This window comes from Coregonus clupeaformis, chromosome 1, assembly GCF_020615455.1.
Source record: "Coregonus clupeaformis isolate EN_2021a chromosome 1, ASM2061545v1, whole genome shotgun sequence".
Taxonomy (NCBI): Eukaryota; Metazoa; Chordata; class Actinopteri; order Salmoniformes; family Salmonidae; genus Coregonus; species Coregonus clupeaformis.
Genome location: NC_059192.1, coordinates 67,152,073 through 67,174,451, shown reverse-complemented (window position 1 = coordinate 67,174,451; position 22,379 = coordinate 67,152,073). Strand labels below are relative to the sequence as shown.

The 22,379-nt window shown below is 42.6% G+C and overlaps 1 protein-coding gene across 6 annotated transcripts in view; it reads left to right on the top strand.

The window, feature by feature from the left end:
• The first annotated feature begins 11,174 nt into the window (after nucleotides 1–11,174).
• Nucleotides 11,175–22,379, top strand: part of tlcd3bb (TLC domain containing 3Bb) — a 58,332-nt gene continuing 47,127 nt past the window's right edge. For 3 of the 6 annotated variants that reach the window (XR_006001886.2, XM_041884614.2, XM_041884605.2), the window contains exons 1-2: nucleotides 11,175–11,595; nucleotides 21,078–21,269. Coding sequence is in view for 5 of the 6 variants with exons in the window: in XM_041884614.2 (XP_041740548.2) it covers nucleotides 21,145–21,269 (125 nt within the window). In the remaining variant the exon portion in view is untranslated. Of the gene's footprint in view, nucleotides 11,596–11,621; nucleotides 11,722–21,077; nucleotides 21,270–22,379 lie in introns of those variants that run through there. The other 3 variants (XM_041884617.2, XM_041884621.2, XM_041884626.2) reach the window with 3 other exon arrangements.

Below are 22,379 nucleotides of genomic sequence, written 5' to 3'. Positions count from 1 at the left end.
GGTCGTCGGGTGAAAACAACGCTGACGAAGGCGCTGTACGTGCCGTCGTTTCCACAGGACATTTTCTCTGTTAAAGCAGCGACAGCCAACGGAGCTTCAGTCAACTTTCGACAGGGGTGTAACAAGCACATCCACAAGAACGGTACCACTTTTGACATCGAGGAGTAAGATAGACTTTACTATCTTAACACTGTAAGTGATGAAAATGATGATGGATGTCATGGGTACTATGATATTCACACATGGCACAAAATTATTGGCCACTGTAATTTTGAGGATGTGTCAAAGTTAGAAAATGTGACAGAGGGAATGAAAATCACAGGTAAGATTGACAAATCTACCCTCAACTGTGAAATCTGCACACAGGGAAAATTTGTTCAGAGCAGAAACAGAGAGCCTGATGAAAAGGCAAAAGCAGCTCTTGAGCTTGTGCACACTGATTTGGCTGGCCCTATTGAGCCAGAGGCGAAAGATGGGTTCAGATATACTCTAGCATTTACGGATGATTATTCAGGGAAAGTTTTTGTGTATTTCCTAAAAGCAAAAAGTGATACTGTAAAAGCTACTGAGAAGTTTATTGCTGATGTGGCCCCTTATGGAAAAATAAAGTGTGTCAGGTCAGATAATGGCACAGAGTACACAGCCAAAGAGTTCCAGTCACTGCTCAGTAAGAATGCCATAAGACATGAAACTTCAGCCCCTTACTCACCCCATCAAAATGGGACTGCTGAGAGAAATTGGAGAACACTGTTTGAAATGGCAAGATGCATGCTACTTGAGAGCAACCTACCAAAGAAATTGTGGACATATGCTGTAATGACTGCTGCAGTAATTCGCAATAGGTGTTACAATAAGTGTGTAGGACAGACTCCACGCTACATGTTTACTGGGAGAAAGCCTGATCTTTCAAAGATGAAAGAATTTGGATCTGTTTGCTATGCATACAGACAGAACAAGAAAAAGTTGGACTCAATATGTGAAAAGGGTATTTTTGTTGGGTATGATAAAAATAGTCCAGCATACCTAGTCTACTACCCAGACACTGGAAAAGTTCTTAAAAACAGATTAGTCAAGTTCGTTACAAAAGGTGTAGTCGAACGCCAAACTCAGACAGATTTGGAAATGAGTGATGATCTTCATGGGGAGAGATTTCAATCCCCCATGCCAAAAGCCAAGATGGCAGATCAAAATTCCGAAGAGACACAAGATGTGCAAATCGAGACTTCAGATAGTCAGAGTCCACGCTATCCAGACAGAGAGAGGAAGAAGCCCCAGTACTTAAAAGACTATGAGTGTAAAGTGAAGTGTGATGACTTTCCCCCTTCTGATAACCAGGTGGCGAATCGCATCTCTGCATGTCTGGCAGACATATCAGTATGGATGACGGATCACCACCTCAAGCTGAACCCTGGCAAGACGGAGCTGCTCTTCCTCCCGGGGAAGGACTGCCCGTTCCATGATCTCGCCATCACGGTTGACAACTCCGTTGTGTCCTCCTCCCAGAGTGCGAAGAGCCTTGGCGTGACCCCTGGACAACACCCCTGTCGTTCTCCGCTAACATCAAGGCGGTGACCCGATCCTGCAGGTTCATGCTCTACAACATTCGGAGAGTACGACCCTGCCTTACACAGGAAGCGGCACAGGTCCTAATCCAGGCACTTGTCATCTTCCGTCTGGATTACTGCAACTCGCTGTTGGCTGGGCTCCCTGCCTGTGCCATTAAACCCCTACAACTCATCCAGAATGCCGCAGCCCGTCTGGTGTTCAACCTTCCCAAGTTCTCCCACGTCACCCCCCTCCTCCGCACACTCCACTGGCTTCCAGTTGAAGCTCGCATCCGTTACAAGACCATGGTGCTTGCCTATGGAGCAGTGAGGGGAACGGCACCTCCGTACCTTCAGGCTCTGATCAGTCCCTACACCCAAACGAGGGCATTGCGTTCATCCACCTCTGGCCTGCTAGCTCCCCTTCCTCTGCGGAAGCATAGTTCCCGCTCAGCCCAGTCAAAACTGTTCGCTGCTCTGGCACCCCAATGGTGGAACAAGCTCCCTCACGACGCCAGGACAGCGGAGTCACTCACCACCTTCCGGAGACATTTGAAACCCCACCTCTTTAAGGAATACCTGGGATAGGATAAAGTAATCCCCCCCCCCCCCAAAAACAAAAAAATAAAAATAAAAATTTTTTTGGGGAAAGTGGTTATCCCACTGGATATAGGGTGAATGCACCAATTTGTAAGTCGCTCTGGATAAGAGCGTCTGCTAAATGACGTAAATGTGCCCTTGAGCAAGGCACTTAACCCTAATTGCTCCTGTAAGTCGCTCTGGATAAGAGCGTCTGCTAAATGACTAAAATGTAAAATGTAAATGTAATGACCAGATACCACCTAGTGTTGACTACTGCTACAGAGTAATGTGCAATGCACCACAAACCTTCAAAGAAGCAATGATTTCACCAAAATCAGAGATTTGGGCTACTGCTATGAAGGAGGAGATGGATTCCCTTAGGGAAAATGATACATTCACATTGACCACACTGCCAGAGGGTAAAAATGCAGTGGGGGGCAGGTGGGTCTATGCGGTCAAAAACAATTCAGATGAGACTGAGACATACAAGGCAAGATATGTTGCAAAAGGGATATAGTCAAGTGGCAGGAATAGACTATAAGGAGACTTTTTCTCCAACTGCAAATATGACATCAGTACGTTGTTTGATGCAGCTAGCAGCTCAGTATGACTTAGAGTTACATCAGATGGATGTCAAAACAGCATATCTACATGCTCCTATTGACTGTGAAGTGTACATGGAGCAACCAGAGGGTTTTGAAGTCAGGTCAGATACAGGTGAGCAACTAGTCTGCAAACTGAACAAGTCACTGTACGGCCTGAAACAGTCAGGAAGGAACTGGAACAAAAATGTTGCATGATCACCTTAGTGAAAATGGTTTTACACAGAACCCAGCTGATCACTGTGTTTACAACAAAACAAACTGCAACAGAAAGGATCATTTTGATAATTTGGGTCGATGATCTAATTATCGCTGCTAGTGATAGTGACTCACTCACAAGTGTAAAAGAAATGTTAAGTGAAAAATTTAAGATGAAAGATCTTGGGAGGCTTAGACATTTCCTAGGCATTGATTTTACACAAAGTGAAGGGAAAATAAAGATGAGCCAAACAAGGTACATAACCAAGATACTGGAAAGGTTTGGTATGTCAGACTGTAAAACAAGGTCAACACCATGTGAACAAAAAAACAAACTTTGATGGTGATGGTGAACCTATTGATTCAAAAAGGTATCGTGAAGTGATAGGCAGCTTGATATATGTTATGACATGTACAAGACCGGATATCAGTTGGATTGTCAGCAAGCTGTCACAATACCTATCAGAACCAAAAGAGCAACACTGGATAACAGCTAAACATGTGTTGAGGTACTTGAAGGGGACAATGAATCAGGAGTTGTGTTACAAAAAGGGGGTGGAAAAACTCAACCTCGTAGCATATAGTGATGCTGATTGGGCAGCAGATCAAAGTGACAGACGAAGCATAACAGGGTATTGTTTTAGTTTAACTAAATGTGGACCTATTATTTCATGGAGGTCTAAGAAGCAGCCAACAGTAGCTCTATCTACATGTGAAGCAGAGTACATGGCACTGGCTGCTACTACACAAGAAAGTTTGTACCTTGTACAGTTATTGGGCCAGATGGATAGTGAGTGCCAATATGCACCAGTAACAATCTTTGAAGATAACCAAGGTGCAATTGCTCTGTCAAAGAACCCAGTATGTCGTCAGAGATGTAAACATGTTGACATCAGATATCATTTCATTCGATCTGCGCTCAGTGATGGCAAAATAAGTATTGAATATTGTCCAACGGCAGACATGGTTGCAGATGTTTTGACTAAACCTGTAACGAAGTTCAAAAATGAAAAATTATTGGGTTATATGTTTGGAATGTAAACTGACATTTGTGAGATGTATAACTGTAAGCTAAATGTGTTGATAGTTAGGTTGAATACGACTTGTACAGTATAAGAGCAAGTGGGGGTGTTAACATATAGACTAACATGTTATAAATTGTGTTCTTACACTGGTACAGTTATGCCCTATGAGAGATGTACAACTGCGCATGTGCGAAAATAAAGAGAGGGCATTTTCCCGCGTTCTGGTTGAAACACCAACGATGAACATGTGTGTTTATTCCTCCGTTAAGTAAGCCGGTATTCCTGTCCTGAAGATGACAACACCAACAGCTGCTATTCAGAGGATTTTTGCTCTCCAACATAACTGGCGGCGCCGACCACGCAGTCAGTTGGTGTATATAAATGCGCATATTCGCCACAACCTGAGCCAGTTGCAGACTCACAATGATGGGGCTATCCTTCAGAAATACTCCAGGGTCCCACAAGAGGAGACACTAAGGCTGATACTCCACCTTGTCTCCCTCAATCAGCCGACCAACCCGCTGCAACTCGCTGAGTGCTGAGGTGCAGCCTCTAACAGCCTTGCACTTTTACTTGCACTTTTATTATTACGTTTATTTGACAGGGTCAATGCACAACAAAAACATAGGCTACATGCTGACCGCACGCGCGCAAAAAAAAAAAAAGATCAGGGCCCGGTTTCCCAAAAGCATCTTAAGGTTAAGTTCATCGAATCTTTGTAGTAGCATAATTAAATCTCCGAGCCGTTTCTCCAAATCATCGTTTAACGTTGCTCTTGAAAGCGCTCTTTATCTAACGCCTGCCTCAGACCACTCATAGAACAGCTAACATGCTGAGTAGACCGCAAGAGCACAAGTTGATTTTTTTCCTCCCACAACAGACACAATCAGGACATGCAGGTTGAAATATCAAAACGAACTCTGAACCAACTATATTAACTTGGGGACAGGTCCAAAAGCATTAAACATGTATGGCAATTTAGCTAGCTAGCTAATTTGTCCTGGGGATATAAACATTGGGTTGTTATTTTACCTGAAATGCACAAGGTCCTCTACTCCAACAATTAATCCACAGATAAAACGGTAAAGAAAGTTCAGGCTTCTTCTTCTTCTTTGGACTTTAAATGTTGGTTGGCAACCAACTTTAGGATGTATTACCACCACCGACTGGAGTGTGGACCTCAGTTCATCTTTCAATCACCCATGTGGGTATATGCTCCTAAAAACCAATGAGGAGTTGGGAGAGGCAGGACTTGCAGTGAGTTGAGCATCACAAATATAACCAAGTTCTATTTTAGCGCCTAGCCACGCATACGCGCGTGAGCAGTGTGGGTGCAATGATTGAATCACATGTATGTGTACATTTATTTTGCAACGCACGTGACGCGTCCGGTCTGGTCACCATGTAAGTGCGTCGTTAAATGCTTTTTTTGCCCTCCTGCGTCACTTTATACACAGAAGATCTCAGTTAAACATACATAATGTCGCAACTGGGAAACGAGGCCCTGATCCATCGGCCTCCCCTGGACTGTGTCACCTTCAGTGTTCTCTAGACAGACAGTCCCGGGAAAAGTGCCTCACACTTCCAAAACCAAATTTGCAATGAGGTAGGCTAGGCTATGGTTTACAATGTTTATGTGTCCAATTATAGGCCCTAAATCAAAGTCGTTTTTCAGTCCAGCCTCCATTGGGCCAGATGCATAATTTTCGATAGGCCTATGGATTTACATTTACATTTTAGTCATTTAGCAGACGCTCTTATCCAGAGCGACTTACAGTTAGTGAGTGCATACATTTTACATAATATGGATACATTACCATTTTACCGACACCACTGATATAGAGACCGAAAACCTGCATAAACCCCGTCCTTAATCATTAATTTCACTAAATGCATAGGCTACACTTTTGGCCTATTCATTAGTAGCTTTTTCGTATCGTAGGCTAATTTTCCAGTCAAAGTAGCCTATATTTCTACTAAACATTTCCCTGACAATCAAGGTTAGGTTACTGCAAAAATACCAACTTGTGAAATCGCTGGGAAGCAATTTATCCGACGGCGAGACGCTCTGCGTCCTTGCATTGTAACTGCATAGTAGCCTACATATTTTGATAAATAAACATTGTAAACCATAGCCTAATAGCATTGCCAACTTGGTTGTGGAACTGTGAGGTACTTTACCCCGCGACTGTCACTGAAAGTGATGCAGTCAAGGAGAGACCGACCATCAGGTCTTTACTTACGTTTGCGCATCGGAGAGTTTCAAAGGACACATCATAGGTCCGTGGACAGAACTCCGTTTTTATATCACACCTAATTATTGATGTAGCATATAGGCTCATCATAAATGGCCAGATCCTGACATAGGCAAAACTAAAAACTATCGCCATGGCTCATGACCACTGTGTAAGATTATTGGTCATAACACGCAAATTTCACCGGACCATGGCTGCCTGCCCATAATTAAATGCCCCTATAATGGACTATCAAAGGACATTCATGCTTTCCTGTAAAATCGAGTGGTTACGTTATCTAAGCTCGTAGGCACTGAAGCTTGTGGTGATCAGTTGCATGTTACAACTGTATACAACTAACATGATCAAAATGTTCGTACAATCTTTGTTGTCCGTTGTAACAGTATTACAAACATAAGCGCTACACAGAGACAGTTTAGTGATTTCATCTTCTTCTTAGCTGCTGAGTTGTTTGCAGCTATTTAGGCAAGCATATCAAACACAAACAAATACACAGACAGTCAAAATACATTAACATTTTAGCAGATGCTCTTATCCAGAGCGACTTACAGTTAGTGAATGCATACATGTTTTTTTTTTGTTTTTTTTTATACTGGCCCCCCGTGGGAAACGAACCCACATATCTGCCGGCCAAACCCTCCCCTACGTTCGACCAATTGTGTGCCGCCCATGGGTCTCCCGGTCGCGGCCGGCTGCGACAGAGCCTGGACTCGAACCAGGATCTCTAGTGGCACAGCTAGCACTGCGATGCAGTGCCTTAGACCACTGCGCCACTCGGAAATAGCGATTTCATGTTATTTTCTCATCATCATTGCAAACATTGGCTAGTTCATTTTTCAGCAACTCTCGCTACGATATGTTAGCATAACTATGAAAAGTATCATCACAAATAGTTGGCAGTCTAAAGCAGTAGTTGACAAACAACGTAAGGAATAATAGTGCTCCGGGCGATGCAAAACGAACTCGCCCATTGTCAGATAACCGCTCCGCTGTCTAGAACTTTGGCTGCCCAGAGGTGGAACAGCTAGGTAGCCTACTTGTGCGGTACTTGCATGATCATTGAGAAGCGAAATAGTAGTTAGTAGGGCCTGTGTGTGGTTAAAACACAGATAGTTATTTTGCCCCAATGCAAAACTCAAGTGGGGAGTTACATGCAGCTACTGAATCTATTCAGAATATCAAACACAAGCAAGACACAGACACACAGTCTAATTAGCAATTTGAATGTTCTTTTTTCATCATCACTGCAAGCATTGGCTAAGCAGGAGGCAGACAGGCAGTCAAAATAGAAGTGTTCTTTTTTTCAGAAACTCTGGCAAGTGGCTATTATTAGCTTACATAATCACACAAAACGCAGATAGTTTTTGCTCCAATGCAATGTGTAGGGACTGTGTCATGCTTGTGCAACTGCAATATCCATCACAACAGACAGAGAAGGTTGTATAGCCTTCATAATACACTGAACAAAAATATAAACGCAACATGTAAAGTGTAGGTCCTATGTTTCATGAGCTCAAATAAAAGAGCCCAGAAATGTTCCATAAGCACAAAAAGCTTATTTCTTTCACATTTTTGCACAAGTTTATTTACATCCCTGTTAGTGAGCATTTCTCATTTGCCAAGATAATCCATCCACCTGACAGGTGTGGCATATCAAGAAGCTGATTAAACAGCATGATCATTACACAGGTGCAACTTGTGCTGGGGACACTAAAAGGCCACTCTAAAATGTGCAGTTTTGTCACACAAAACAATGCTACAGATGTCTCAAGTTTTGAGGGAGCATGCAATTGGCATGCTGACTGCAGGAATGTCCATCAGAGCTGTTGCCAGATAATTTAATGTTAATTTCTCTACCATAAGCTGCCTCCAACGTCATTTTAGAGAATTTGGCAGTATGTCCACACCAGCGCAGAACACATGTATGGTGTGGTGTGGGTGAGCGGTTTGCTTATGTCAACGTTGTGAACGGAGTGCAGGCATAAGCTATGGACAACGAAACAACGAACAAAATTGCATTTTATCGATGGCAATTGGAATGCACACAAATACCGTGACGAGATCCTGAGGCCCCCTTTTTTTTCAATTTATTCCCAGTCATGTGAAATCCATAGATTAGGGCCTAATGAATTTATTTCAATTGACTGATTTCCTCATATGAACTGTAACTCAGTAAAATCAATGAAATTGTTGCATGTTGTGTATTCAGACCCCTTTACTTTTTCCACATTTTGTTAGGTTACAGCCTTATTCTAAAATGGATTAAATTGTTTTTATCCCTGATCAATCTACACACAAAGCAAAAACAGGTTTACATAAGTATTCAGACCATTTACTCAGTACTTTGTTGATGCACCTTTGGCAGCGATTACAGCCTCAACTCTTCTTTGGTATGACGCTACAAGCTTGGCACACCTGTATTTGGGGAGTTTCTCCCATTCTTCTCTGCAGATCCCCTCAAGCTCTGTCAGGTTGGATGGGGAGCTTTGCTGCACAGCTATTTTCAGGTCTCTTCAGAGATGTTCGATTGGGTTCAAGTCCGGGCTCTGGCTAGGCCACTCAAGGACATTCAGAGACTTGTCCCAAAGCCACTCCTGCGTTGTCTTGGCTGTGTGCTTAGGGTAGTTGTCCTGTTGGAAGGTGAACAGTCGCCCCAGTCTGAGGTACTGAGCGCTCTGGAGCAGGTTTTCATCAAGGATCTCTCTGTACTTTGCTCTGTTCATCTTTGCCTCGATCCTGACTAGTCTCCCAGTCCCTGCCGCTGAAAAACATCCCCACAGCATGATGCTGCCACCACCATGCTTCACCGTAGGGATGGTGCCAGGTTTCCTCCAGACGTGACACTTGGCATTCAGGCCAAAGTTCAATCTTGGTTTCATCAGACCAGAGAACCTTGTTTCTCATGGTCTGAGTCTTTAAGTGCATTTTGGCAAACTCCAAGCAGGCTGTCGTGTGCCTTTTACTGAGGAGTTGCTTCCGTCTGGCCACTCTACCATAAAGGCCTGATTGGTGGAGTGCTGCAGAGAAGGTTCTCCCATCTCCACAGAGAAACTCCAGAGCTCTGTCAGAGTGACCATCGGGTTCTTGGTCACCTCCTTGGCCAAGGCATTTCTCCCCCGATTGCTCAGTTTGGGCAGGCGGCCAGCTCTGGTGGTTCCAAACTTCTTCCATTTAAGAATGATGGAGGCCACTGTGTTCTTGGGGACCTTCAATGCTGCAGACATTTTTTGGTACCCTTCCCCAGATCTGTGACTCGACACAATCCTGTCTCGGAGCATTATGGACAAGTCCTTCAACCTCATGGCTTGGTTTTTGCTCTGACATGCACTGTCAACTGTGGGACCTTTATATAGACAGGTGTGTGCCTTTCCAAATCATGTCCAATCAATTTAATTTACCACAAGTGGACTCCAATCAAGTTGTAGAAACTTCTCAAGGATGATCAATGGAAACAGGATGCACCTAAGCTAAATGTCTAGTCTTATAGCAAAGGGTCTGAATACTTATGTAAATAAGGTATTTCAGTTTTTTATTTGTAATAAATGTGCAAACATTTCTAAAAACCTGTTTTCGCTTTGTCATTATGGGGTATTCTGTGTAGATTATCATGATAGGGATGTAGCTCAGTTGGTAGAGTATGGCATTTGCAACGCCAGGGTTGTGGGTTTGATTCCAGTATGGAAAATACATTAAAATATATGCACTCACTAACTGTAAGTCGCTCCGGATAAGAGCGTCTGCTAAATGACAAAAAAATGTAACAAATAAATAAAAATAAAAATAGTAGATTCCTGAGAATAAAATAAAAAAATAAATGGAATAAAATGTGGAAAAGGTCAAGGGGTCTGAACTTTCCGAAGGCACTTTGGAATGGTCGTTCAAATCACCATAGAATGTTTATTTCAGCTGTTCAGAAATATGAGGCAGAGATAGGCTACATCATCATGGTTCAGAAGAGGGTGAGTAAAGAAAGAAATGTGAAGGGAGGGGGAGTATGAGCAGCAGCTATGTAGTGTGCGTCAAATAACACATGCGCAGAATGTGATCCGGATCCTTAGCTTTGAGAAAGAGGTTTCTGGAGGGGTGGGCGGGACCGAAAACTTCATATTTGCAGCCACAGCCTACTTACTGTTACAGGGCTCCAGACTAACATTTTCCACTGGTGCCACTAACTTTTACAGTTGGTGGCACCAGCCCATGATTTCGTTGCACCCAAATCATGATTTGGTCAGACCCAAATAATGAAAGTATAATAAATAGACTATCTAGGTATTCAAGAAATAAGTTATTTCATCTAACACGTCCAAGCAGGAATTAATGATTCAATATATTTTTATGTGCAACCTAATTTACTGATTGTCATACATTTTGGGTTGACAATTAATTATAGTTGCTATATTTTACTGCCCAAATAGGACTCCAGAAATTTCTGCAATTGCATTTTGAAATGTTATACGATCAGATCACATTTTTCTGTTGAGCGCATGGGGGAGAGGAGAGTGGGCAGGCACATGGGCAGGGCAGACACTTTCATTACAAGAATCATGATAATGCACTTTACTGTTTGACCAAATCATAGTTTTAGCTGCCCAAAAAATAGGAAGTTTTGAGTGAGGTGACAATGTAGAATGTGCTCTTTCTACGTTTATATGCACCCTTTCCGTTTTTTATGATCCATGATCTTGGCTGTCTAACTGATGACAGAGTCGGAGCAGGTCTATTTGCTGATGCAGCGTTTGACTTTGAATGTTTGTGTGACCTCAGCTCAGCCTATCAGAAAAACCGGCCGTTGCCCACTGACCAGCCAAAGGCTCATTATAGATTAGTATAACAGAAATTGCGCAAAAATCTAAAATAAAAAATCTTAACATTCCCATGGGCCGTCAGCCATGTCACCTTTTTTCATTGTTTTATTTTTTATATAAAAAAACATGTTTTTGTATGCGTCAACAAAAAAATGGTCCAGCCCATCTGCCAGATTGCCAATCCGCCCCTGAACACTGTTGCTGCCAGACCACATTTATCTAGCTTTTGCTATCCGCAAATCTAGGAGAGGCAAGTTTTGTGTTATCCTGAAGCAATGTGCTAGCAGTCAACATCTGGAGTATCTTTTGTTGTTTTTTTACAGTTGCAAACCGTCATGTTGTCCAGCTGAGGTGCTAGAGCGTCGCCAGGCACAGTCACTTGCTGGTCGAAATCTTTTGGAAGGAGTAACAATCGAAATTTTGGAAGCCCTTGCACAGCACTTTTATTGTAAGATATATTTGGGGTCAAAAACTAACAGTTAGAACATGTGGATCATCCAGACGGGCACCCCCGGGACTTCGCTAATCGCTTTTTCCAGGACACGAGTTTCGACAGGCCGCTGACTCGACTGCAAAATATCTATGTAAATCTCCCTAACTTCGTTCCATTCATTTCGATTTAGCTAGCTAGCATGTTTGTGTTAGCCAAGTGGCTAGCTAGCTACCGCTACTGGTCCTTTTTGGCTAGGCCAGAACAGGAGTGAACTAACGTGAGTTGTCTAATGGTAATATTAGAATTAACGTTAGCTACCTACCCACATCACGCGAGCTAGCTAACTACTTGGCTTGGTTTTCAAACGTTCGTGGTGTTTTGGCTTAGTTAGCTAGGTATTCGTGCTCAACTCGATGCACTGAAAAGGCATTGTTAGTAATGTTGCTAACTGGTCAGTGTTAGCTAGCTGCTAAATATTAGCTTTCTAGCTAGCTATTGTACTGTATTCTGTCCTTTTACCACCATTTTTTGGTACTATTGAGATTCAATATGTACCCTTGGTTTTATACGTGTTCTATAAAGAACGTGTATATTGTCGTTGAACTAACACTAGCTAGATAATTTAGCATACGTTATCTAGCCGGCAGTATAGCTTACTGCCTGATTTTGCCATGTGTGATGGAACATCACTGCCAAAGATTTCCTTTTTTATCTGTGACTGTTCATTAGCTAGGTAGCTGTAACTAACGTTAGCCTGTGTGAACAAGTCCACTGATGCTACAGCAAGCTGGTCATGTTTTAAAGTATTACATTTTTTGTAAGCTCAAAGCTGTGCAATAACCAAAATATAACTAGTTATCTAAATAAGTGGTCAGCCAGCATGCAAGTAATCTTATCTGCATTTAATTCGAGATGGCACGATAGCGCATTGCGTATTTACAATGCACCGACTCTCGTCTTTAGCCAACCAGCTAGCTACCATTGACCCACATGGCTATTCATATGCTTATTTTGTGGAGCTCTTCCGTTTCCAGAGAAAATAAATTATGGGTCCAGTGGACTAATAATATACAATTTATTTAATAATTTACAATTTCTTGCCCCATATCTGTGCGTTAGAGATATTGACGATGAGTTTGACCGAGAAAGGTGCAATTGCGGCCCCCAATTCGGGTCATTCCTGCATGTGCAGGAACCCCGTTCTATTGATCAATTTTTAAATTAGGACTGGCCGGGGGTGCGCGGCTCCAGTACAGTAGGTGGCGATAATGCACAATAGCGTTGGATGCCAGCCGCCGATAAACCCCACTGAAGAAGGGGCGAGGGTGACAACGGCAGTTAGCTAGCTGTACATTTACATTATTTAGCAGACGCTCTTATCCAGAGCGACTTACAAATAGGTGCATTCACCTTATAGCCAGTGGGATAACCACTTTACAATGTTTTTTTTTTTTTTGGGGGGGGTAGAACGATTACTTTATCCTATCCCAGGTATTCCTTAAAGAGGTGGGGTTTCAAATGTCTCCGGAAGGTGGTGAGTGACTCCGCTGTCCTGGCGTCGTGAGGGAGCTTGTTCCACCATTGGGGTGCCAGAGCAGCGAACAGTTTTGACTGGAGTGTACTCTGGTAGGCCTGTCGGGCACTGTTTCCCCGCAGTTCTGTTAACGACTGCGAGAGCAGTTGTTCAGCCAGTTAGTCCTAAGGAGGACTGGTACACAGCAGGCGGGAGCGACACCGTGTTTTAGCTAACTAGCAAGCATACGGTGTTGCTAACTACTACACAGGGTTGTGCTAGCGGGGACGATCGGTCGACCGTGTCCTTTGACCCCGCCTGTCGGGAACGATTTTCTCCAGTACACATTGACATTTTAGTCATTTAGCAGACGCTCTTATCCAGAGCGACTTACATGAGCAATTAGGGTTAAGTGCCCTGCTCAAGGGCATATTGACAGATTTTTCACCTAGTCGGGTCGGGGATTAGAACCAGCGACCTTTCAGTTACTGGCACAACGCTCTTAACCACTAAGCTACCTGCCGCCCCAAAGCTAGCACACGATGTCGCCCCAGCCTCCCGCCTACTGTGCTAGTGGGGGCGACCAGTACTAGACTCTACTAGGGCTGTAACAGTACACGTATTTTTACTGAACCGTTCGGTACAGGGACCTCGGTTTGGTCCACACTGTGAATCCGAATGAATACATACAAAAATATTGATTAAAAATAAATAAAACACTAGGCCTATAGGCTATGCCTACGCTGCGTTGGATGCCATTGCCTCGTGGGTAAATCTGAGCTGAAAAGACATTGTAGGCTATTCCGTTAAAACAACTACAGCCTATGTGCACGTTGCAATCAAAATTCAAATCTTAACTGGCTGTTTTCAAACTATCATTTTGTGAGGCGCAGCCTGGAACTGTGTACATGGTGAGTGGTGGGGTCGATAAACCAGAATTGGAGGATCCTCCATCATTGTTTAAATCTCCAGTTTGGAACATTTTGGCTTCAGTCGATTACAACTGCGATGGACAAAGAGTTGTGGATAAAAAGTTTATAGTATGTTCTCCACTGCTCAACTAGAATAGCCTATGCAGAGTGGCGCCTGTAGCTTGTTGTTTTTCGGCCAATCACAAATCATCAAAGCGCCATTATAGAGCCTCCTTGTGTGACAAAGCAAGTTAGGAGGTTATCTAGTCAATGGAAGATGGAATTAAAAGTAAAATGAGAAGTACAGTGCCTTCGGAAAGTATTCAGATCCCTTGACTTCTTCCACATTTTGTTACTTTACAGCCTTATTCTAAAATGGATTACATTTCCCCATCATCAATCTACACACACTACCCCATGATGACAAAGCAAAAACAGTTTTGTAGAAATGTTTGCTAATTTATTAAATAAAAAAACATAACATTTACATAATTATTCAGACCCTTTACTCAGTACTTTGTTGAAGTACCTTTGGCAGCGATTACAGTATCAAGTCTTCTTGGGTATTGCCTGTATTTGGGGAGTTTCTCCCATTCTTCTCTGCAGATCCTCTCAAGCTCTGTCAGGTTGGATGGGGAGTGTTGCTGCACAGCTATTTTCAGATCTCTCCAGAGATGTTCGATCGGGTTCAAGTCCGGGCTCTGGCTGGGCCACTCAAGGACATTCAGAGACTTGTCCCAAAGCCACTCCTGTGTTGTCTTGGCTGTGTGCTTAGGGTAGTTGTCCTGTTGGAAGGTGAACCTTCGCCCCAGTCTGAGGTCCTGAGTGTTCTGGAGCAGGTTTCCATCAAGGAGCTCTCTGTACTTTGCTCCGTTAATCTTTGCCTCGATCCTGACTAGTCTCCCAGTCCCTGCCGCTGAAAAACATCCCCACTGCATGATGCTGCCACCACCATGCTTCACCGTAGGGATGGTGCCAGGTTTCGCTTGGCATTCAGGCCAAAGAGTTCAATCTTGGTTTCATCAGACCAGAGAATCTTGTTTCTCATGGTCTGAGAGTCTTTAGGTGCCTTTTGGTAAACTCCAAGTGGGCTGTCATGTGCCTTTTACTAAGGAGTGGCTTCCGTCTGGCCGCTCTACTATAAAGGCCTGATTGGTGGAGTGCTGCGGAGATGGTTGTCCTTCTGGAAGGTTCTCCCATCTCCACAGAGGAACTCTGGAGCTCTGTCAGTGACCATTGGGTTCTTGGTCACCTCCCTGACCAAGGCCATTCTCCCCCGATTGCTCAGTTTGGCCGGGCGGCCAGCTCTAGGAAGAGTCTTGGTGGTTCCAAACTGCTTCCATTTAAGAATGATGGAGGCCACTGTGTTCTTGGGGACCTTCAATGCTGCAGAAATTGTTTGGTACCGTGAAAAATGTAAGTCGCTCTGGATAAGAGCGTCTGCTAAATGACTAAAAATATAAAATGTACCCTTCCCCAGATCTGTGCCTCGACACAATCCTGTCTCGGAGCTCTACGGACAATTCCTTCGACCTCATGGCTTTTGCTCTGACATGCACTGTCAACTGTGGGACCTTATAAAGACAGGTGTGTGCCTTTCCAAATCATGTCCAATCAATTTACGTTACCACAGGTGGACTCCAATCAAGTTGTAGAAACATATCAAGGATGATCAATGGAAACAGGATGCGCCTGAGCTCAATTTGGAGTCTCATAGCAAAGGGTCTGAATACTTATGTAAATAAGGTATTTCTGTTTTTATTTTAAATACATTTGTAAACATTTCTAAACCTTTTTTCGCTTTGTCATTTTGGGTTATTGTGTGTAGTTTATTTACATAAGTATAATTTTTTTAATCCATTTTAGAATAAGGCTGTAATGTAACAAAAAGTTTCCCAGTCCCTGCCGATGGGAAAAACATCACCACAGCATGATGCTGCCACCACCATGCTTCACTGTGGGAATGGTGTTCTTGGGGTGATGAGAGGTGTTGGGTTTGCGCCAGACATAGTGTTTTCCTTGATGGCCAAAAAGCTCAATTGTAGTCTCGTCTGACCAGAGGACCTTCTTCCATATGTTTGGGGATTCTCCCACATGCCTTTTGGCGAACACCACACGTGTTTGCGTCTTTTTTTCTTTAACCAATGGCTTTTTTCTGGCCACTCTTCCTTAAAGCCCAGCTCTGTGGAGTGTACGGCTTAAAGTGGTCCTATGGACAGATACTCTAATCTCCGCTGTGGAACTTTGCAGCTCCTTCAGGGTTATCTTTGGTCTCTGTTGCCTCTCTGATTAAGCCCTCCTTGCCTGGTCCCTAAGTTTTGGTGGGCAGCCCTCTCTTGGCAGGTTTGTTGTGGTGCCATATTCTTTCCATTTTTTACATAATGGATTTAATGGTGCTCCGTGGGATGTTAAAAGTTTAGGATATTTTTTTTTATAACCCAACCCTGATCTGTACTTCTCCACAACTTTGTCCCTGACCTGTTTGGAGAGCTCCTTGGTCTTCATGGTGCCGCTTGCTTAGTGGTGTTGCAGACTCTGGGGCCTTTCAGAACAGGTGTATATGTACTGAGATCATGTGACAGATCATGTGACACTTAGATTGAAACTTTATTTAACTAATTATGTGACTTCTGAAGGTAATTGGTTGCACCATATCTTATTTAGGGGCTTCATAGCAAAGTGGGTGAATACATATGCACGCACCACTTTTCCGCTATTTATTTTTTATAATTTTTTGAATCAAGTACGTTTTTAATTTCACTTCACCAATTTGGACTATTTTGTGTATGTCCATTACATGAAATCCAATTAAAAATCCATTTAAATTACAAGTTGTAATGCAACAAAATAGGAAAAAACGCCAAGGGGGGTGAATACTTTTGCAAGGCACTGTACTTCCAAATACATTTCATCAATTGATCTAGAAGTTGAATTTAACACTTAATTGGGTTCTGATGCAGCTGGAATCATTTAGTCACTTGTCAGTACACTTGTAAAAAATATAATATTTTATATTGTACTCCATTATAAACATACACTATGTACAAGAGGTAGCAAGATCTATACCACAATGCAGTTGTGAGCATACAAGGCATTCTATATTACACTACAACATCAGTCTAACTGAATATGGATGTTGTGTTGGCTGAGCGCTCAAGTCAAGTTCCTGAATGTTCTTCAGCTGGTGAACCTCGTCTTGTCTTAGGCAATATCAGGTGGTCTGGCAGAACTTCATGAGCTCCATGACCTTGGACATAGACTATACACTTTGGGTCTTGCCAGCCCTGTTTTTTTCCCTCTTCTGAATCAGATGATCTTGAGCTTGATCCCAGGATCTGTACTGCTAAAGCTGGTGTCAAGGTCATCAGCAGCAGCAGGATTCGTCTGTTGGACATACACTAGTCAGTGATAAGCCAACATTTTACTACTTTGTCCCCATCAATACACACTAGGGTTGAATATTTTCCCAGTATTTTACAAATGTTCCATCCCGAGGAAGAAACCACTTTTCTCCCGGGTAACCCGGTATTTGTGTCATTCTAAAGCATATAAATATGTATGGCTTTGATCCGCATGAAAATTCAAGCCTGGTGCTACCTGAGCCTGATGAGCCATACATTAAATACATTTGAGCCCTACATTAAATACATTTTATGAGCCCAAGCCCAAAAAAAGCCCAAATGATTGTGCTGATATCCAATATATTACCTATGATATATAGGCTACAGCACATTGCGGACGACAGAAACATAAAAGCCCATATATGTAACTAAACTCTCTTGGGTAAATAAATGAAATGCGCTCCAGTAGGCTACTATTTTTGTATTGCTGTACTGTATTGTAGTGAAAGAGCAGCCACCGCAAGTAGTTGCAAAGTTACCGTTAGGCCTATACGCCCACCCATCCTCCCCAACCAACCTCCCTCCTTTCGTTTATGGCTTAAGTAACCTTCTGTCTTAAGTAACCGACCATTCGTAACCTCATACGAATAGGAGGTACTCAAAAAAACGTTGACTATGTTACGTCTAGTCGGAGCAACCATGCTGCATTGTGTGGGATCAACGTGCATGCCTCAGGCCTGAGTTGGTAGTGATTAGGGCTGTTGCGGTGACCGTATCACCGCCACACCGGCGGTCACAAGTCATGAAGGCATTCAAATTCCACATGACCGTTTAGTCACGGTAATTAGGCTTCTGCAAGCTCTGATGCTGGTCATTAGTAGCCTACCAAACTTGCTAACTGCCTGGTACTAAGCACTCTATTGTCCCTCTAATCACTCTGACATCAATGCAAATGTAATCTCAATTGTAATCAAACACTTCATGAGAGCTCATGTTGCGCAACATTTCCAAAGTGATATAAAAAGACCAGGATCCCATCAGCTTTCTATAAGCTAGGCCAAATATTTATTTCTCAACTCTCGTAATACTAAGCACATTGCTTATATATACAACAGGAGTATAGCCTACCTGGCTGGCATGAAAATAAACCACGGGGAAAAGCGTCCTCCATTCGCTATTTCAGTGCATAGATGACATTTTTTTCTGCTGCCCCTGTTTTCGATACAGGTGCATGATAATGGTCCATTCTAAATCAAAACAAATGTCACAGATATATTATTTAGTATATGTAAAGACAAGATTAAATCAAGAAAAGCCTGATGGGTGACTATATTAGCCTATCACTTGTGAATTATATAATATCACTTGTGAATGATGCCCAGTATAAGAAACAATGCCTTTTTTTGCAACTTTTTCGAATCATGGTCGCACACCTCATTTAGCCTAGCCAATATATGTTTTAATAAGGTTTGTATCACAACTAAAGTGGCCAAATAACTTCTTAAAATTAAGCACATTAATGCGCTTTACAAGGGGTGTAGAGCCTAACTGGCATATGTAAGCAGCGCGTGGGTTTCAAGTTTGGGGAAGATCATTTTCACCATAAAAATGCACCTTTATAATAAAAGCATTATATCAAATCGTATTTGTCACATACACGTGTTTAGCAGATGTTATTGCGGGTGTAGCGAAATGCTTGTGCTTCTAGCTCCGACAGTTCAGTAATATCTAACAAGTAATATCTAACAATTTCACAACATGTACCCAATACACACAAATCTAAGTAAGGAATGGAATTTAAGAATATATACATATATGGACAAGCCTTGACAGAGCGGCATGGACTAAGATACAGTAGAATATTATAGAATACAGTATATACATATGAGATGAGTAGTGCAAGATATGTAAACATTATTAAAGTGACTAGTGTTCCATTTCTTAAAGTGGCCAATGATTTCAATAGGCAGCAGCAGCCTCTAATGTGCTAGTGATGGCTATTTAACAGTCTGATGGCCTTAAGATAGAAGCTGTTTTTCATTCTCTCGGTCCCAGCTTTGATGCACCTGTACTGACCTCGCCTTCTGGATGATAGCGGGGTGAACAGGCAGTGGCTCGGGTGGTTGATGTCCTTGATCTTTTTGGCCTTCCTGTGACATCGGGTACTGTAGGTGTCCAGGAGGGCACCTACATTTGCGGTCACTTTTGATAATGGGGTTTTCCCGCTAATGGAACATTTGCGCTTATAGCGTACTACCATATGCGCATTGCTGCGCTTATAATGTGAAGAAATTGACTAATAGTTTATCAACATTTTAAGCTAAACGTTCTGATCTGTTGCGTCAGCCACATTGCATAAAACATGTTTTTTTGATGCTAGTAGTTGTATTCATTTGGGATCTATCACATCCCACAACTGTCCCAGACTATGTTTGGAATATTTATTTCTTGCACAGAATAGGTAAACTTTTGTATTATGGGGGATAGTAGATTGACATAGGCTAGTGCTTTTGAAGTTCATTAGGCCTACTCATCTTGTTGGCTGACGAAAAGTAAATGTGGACAGTTCTTCCAATATCTTCAATATGCACCTCGGAATTGGATAAGGATGCACACAGTTGCATCCCCGATGTGTCTGTCTTCACTTGTAGCCTGTGAGAAAGACCCGATCACGTGACGGAGAGCCATGTGAGTGATAGGCGCTTCGGATTGCGCAGCACACTCAGGGAGAAGAGCACAACACAGCACTCCGGGCCGCAAAAGGCGTGGATTTTTTTAGGGTGCATTACGGCCACAAAGGGGATGCCACCTTTAAATTCGAGGCATTATCAAGTGCTTGTCAAATTGTGAATGAGAGACTTGGAATGTGTACAGCCTGTATAAAGAACAAAGCAGAGCACATGCCGTTCAAGCAAAATTGTTCAAATCATCATTAGTGTCATCATGCAGCCTTATAATGTATTAAAAATCCAAACATATAGCCCAACGATTGTAGAACTAAAGTTACATTAATAACTCTAAATTAAACATATAGGAGTACCTATTTTGTTAACCGCTCAACATAGAATAGCCGCATGTGTGCACTCCCTCAAATCGTTTGAAGAAAATGTTTATATTTTATTCAGCTTTGTTCAATTGTATTCTTCTTGCTATAAAATAGTATAAAATAATGCCACTGAATTATAAGCAAATCTTGTCTGCTAAATGAACTAGTGTAGCCCACAGCCATTTGGCATAGCCACATCAGGACCTAACATTAGGACAACTCAGAGTATGCTATTATTTTCTTCTGAAATAGACTACATTTTCTTCATATAATGTGTCTCTAGATCTGTCTAAAATAAATAATGGATTTATTGTGAAGGTGTATGCTATATTACATGGATTTATTATACTTAAATGGCTTGTAGGCTATGTGTGGAATCCAGGAGATGCGAAATGTGTTTATGTTAATTAACGGTCAATTACCATGAGACGACAGTTATTTGCTTGACAATCATCGGCTGACGAAATTTTGTGACCGCCACAGCCCTAGTAGTGATAAGGTTCATAATGACCTTAGATGGCCACCCTGTCATGTTAGCACAATGAGCTTCCTCATCTATGAAAATCACTCACCAGCCACCACATCCAGCCCTCAGCATCACCACCATCATCCACATGCACTAACCCTCTCTGCCCCTTTGTAAATTTAACAAATACCCTCTTCTCCACTCTGTGCTGGTGCTATTTTTGTCCCAATGCCCCTTTCCCACTTAATCGTCTGTGTCCCTTTGGCGACACATGATAAAAGAAAGGAAACAACTTTATTAGTGCATTAGTTGCCTGCTTGTTTTGAAATTGTTGATCTCGGTGCTTCCATTTTCAGAGGGAAGAAAGGTCTCAAAGACCAGACTACCTGCTGAACTTTGCCACCAAGACAAACACGTTGGACCATGTTGACCATCCTGGCTGCCGGGTCTGTCTTCTTTCCAGGCCTGTATGTGCTCTCTAAGCAATGCCTCAAGTACATCCCTGCACTGAGGTGGAGCGAAGGGGATGCGGTCATAGTGTCAGCCAGGTGAGAGATGAGGAAAAGTGGGGATCATATATACAGTACCAGTCAAAAGTTTGGACACACCTACTCATTCAAGCGTTTTTCTTTATTTTTACTATTTTCTACATTGTAGAATAATAGTGAAGACATCAAAACTATGAAATAACACCTATGGAATCATGTAGTAACAAAAAGTGATACACAAATCAAAATATATTTGAGATTTGAAATTCTTCAAATAGCCACCCTTTGCCTTGATGACAGCTTTGCACACTCTTGGCATTCTCTCAACCAGCTTCACCTGGCATGCTTTTCCAACAGTCTTGAAGGAGTTCCCACATATGCTGAGCATTTGTTGGCTGCTTTTCCTTCACTCTGCAGTCCAACTCATCCCAAAACTTCTCATTTGGGTTGAGGTCAGGTGATTGTGGAGGCCAGGTTATCTGATGCAGCGCTCCATCACTCTCCTTCTTGGTCAAATACAGTGAGGGAAAAAAATATTTGATCCCCTGCTGATTTTGTATGTTTGCCCACTGACAAAGAAATGATCAGTCTATAATTTTAATGGTAGGTTTATTTGAACAGTGAGAGACAGAATAACAAAAAAAAAAAGTGTATCCCTCACTGTAGCCCTTACACACCCTGGAGGTGTTTTGGGTCATTGTCCTGTTGAAGACCAAATGATAAGCCCAAACCAGATGGGATGGCGTATTGTTGCAGAATGCTGTGGTAGCCATGCTGGATAAGTGTGCCTTGAATTCTGAATAAATCACACAGTGTCACCAGCAAAGCACCCCCAGACCATCACACCTCCTCCTCCATGCTTCATGGTGGGAACCACACATGTGGAGATCATCCGTTCACCTACTCTGCGTCTCACAAAGACACGGCGGTTTGAAATTTCCCCCGGTCTGATGTCCATTGCTCGTGTTTCTTGGCCCAAGCAGGTCTCTTCTTATTATTGGTGTCCTTTAGTAGTGGTTTCTTTGCCGCAATTTGACCATGAAGGCCTGATTCACACAGTCCCCTCTGAACAGTTGATGTTGAGATGGGTCTGTTACTTGAACTCTGTGAAGCATTTATTTGGGCTGTACTTTCTGAGGCTGGTAACTCTAATAAACGTATCCTCTGCAG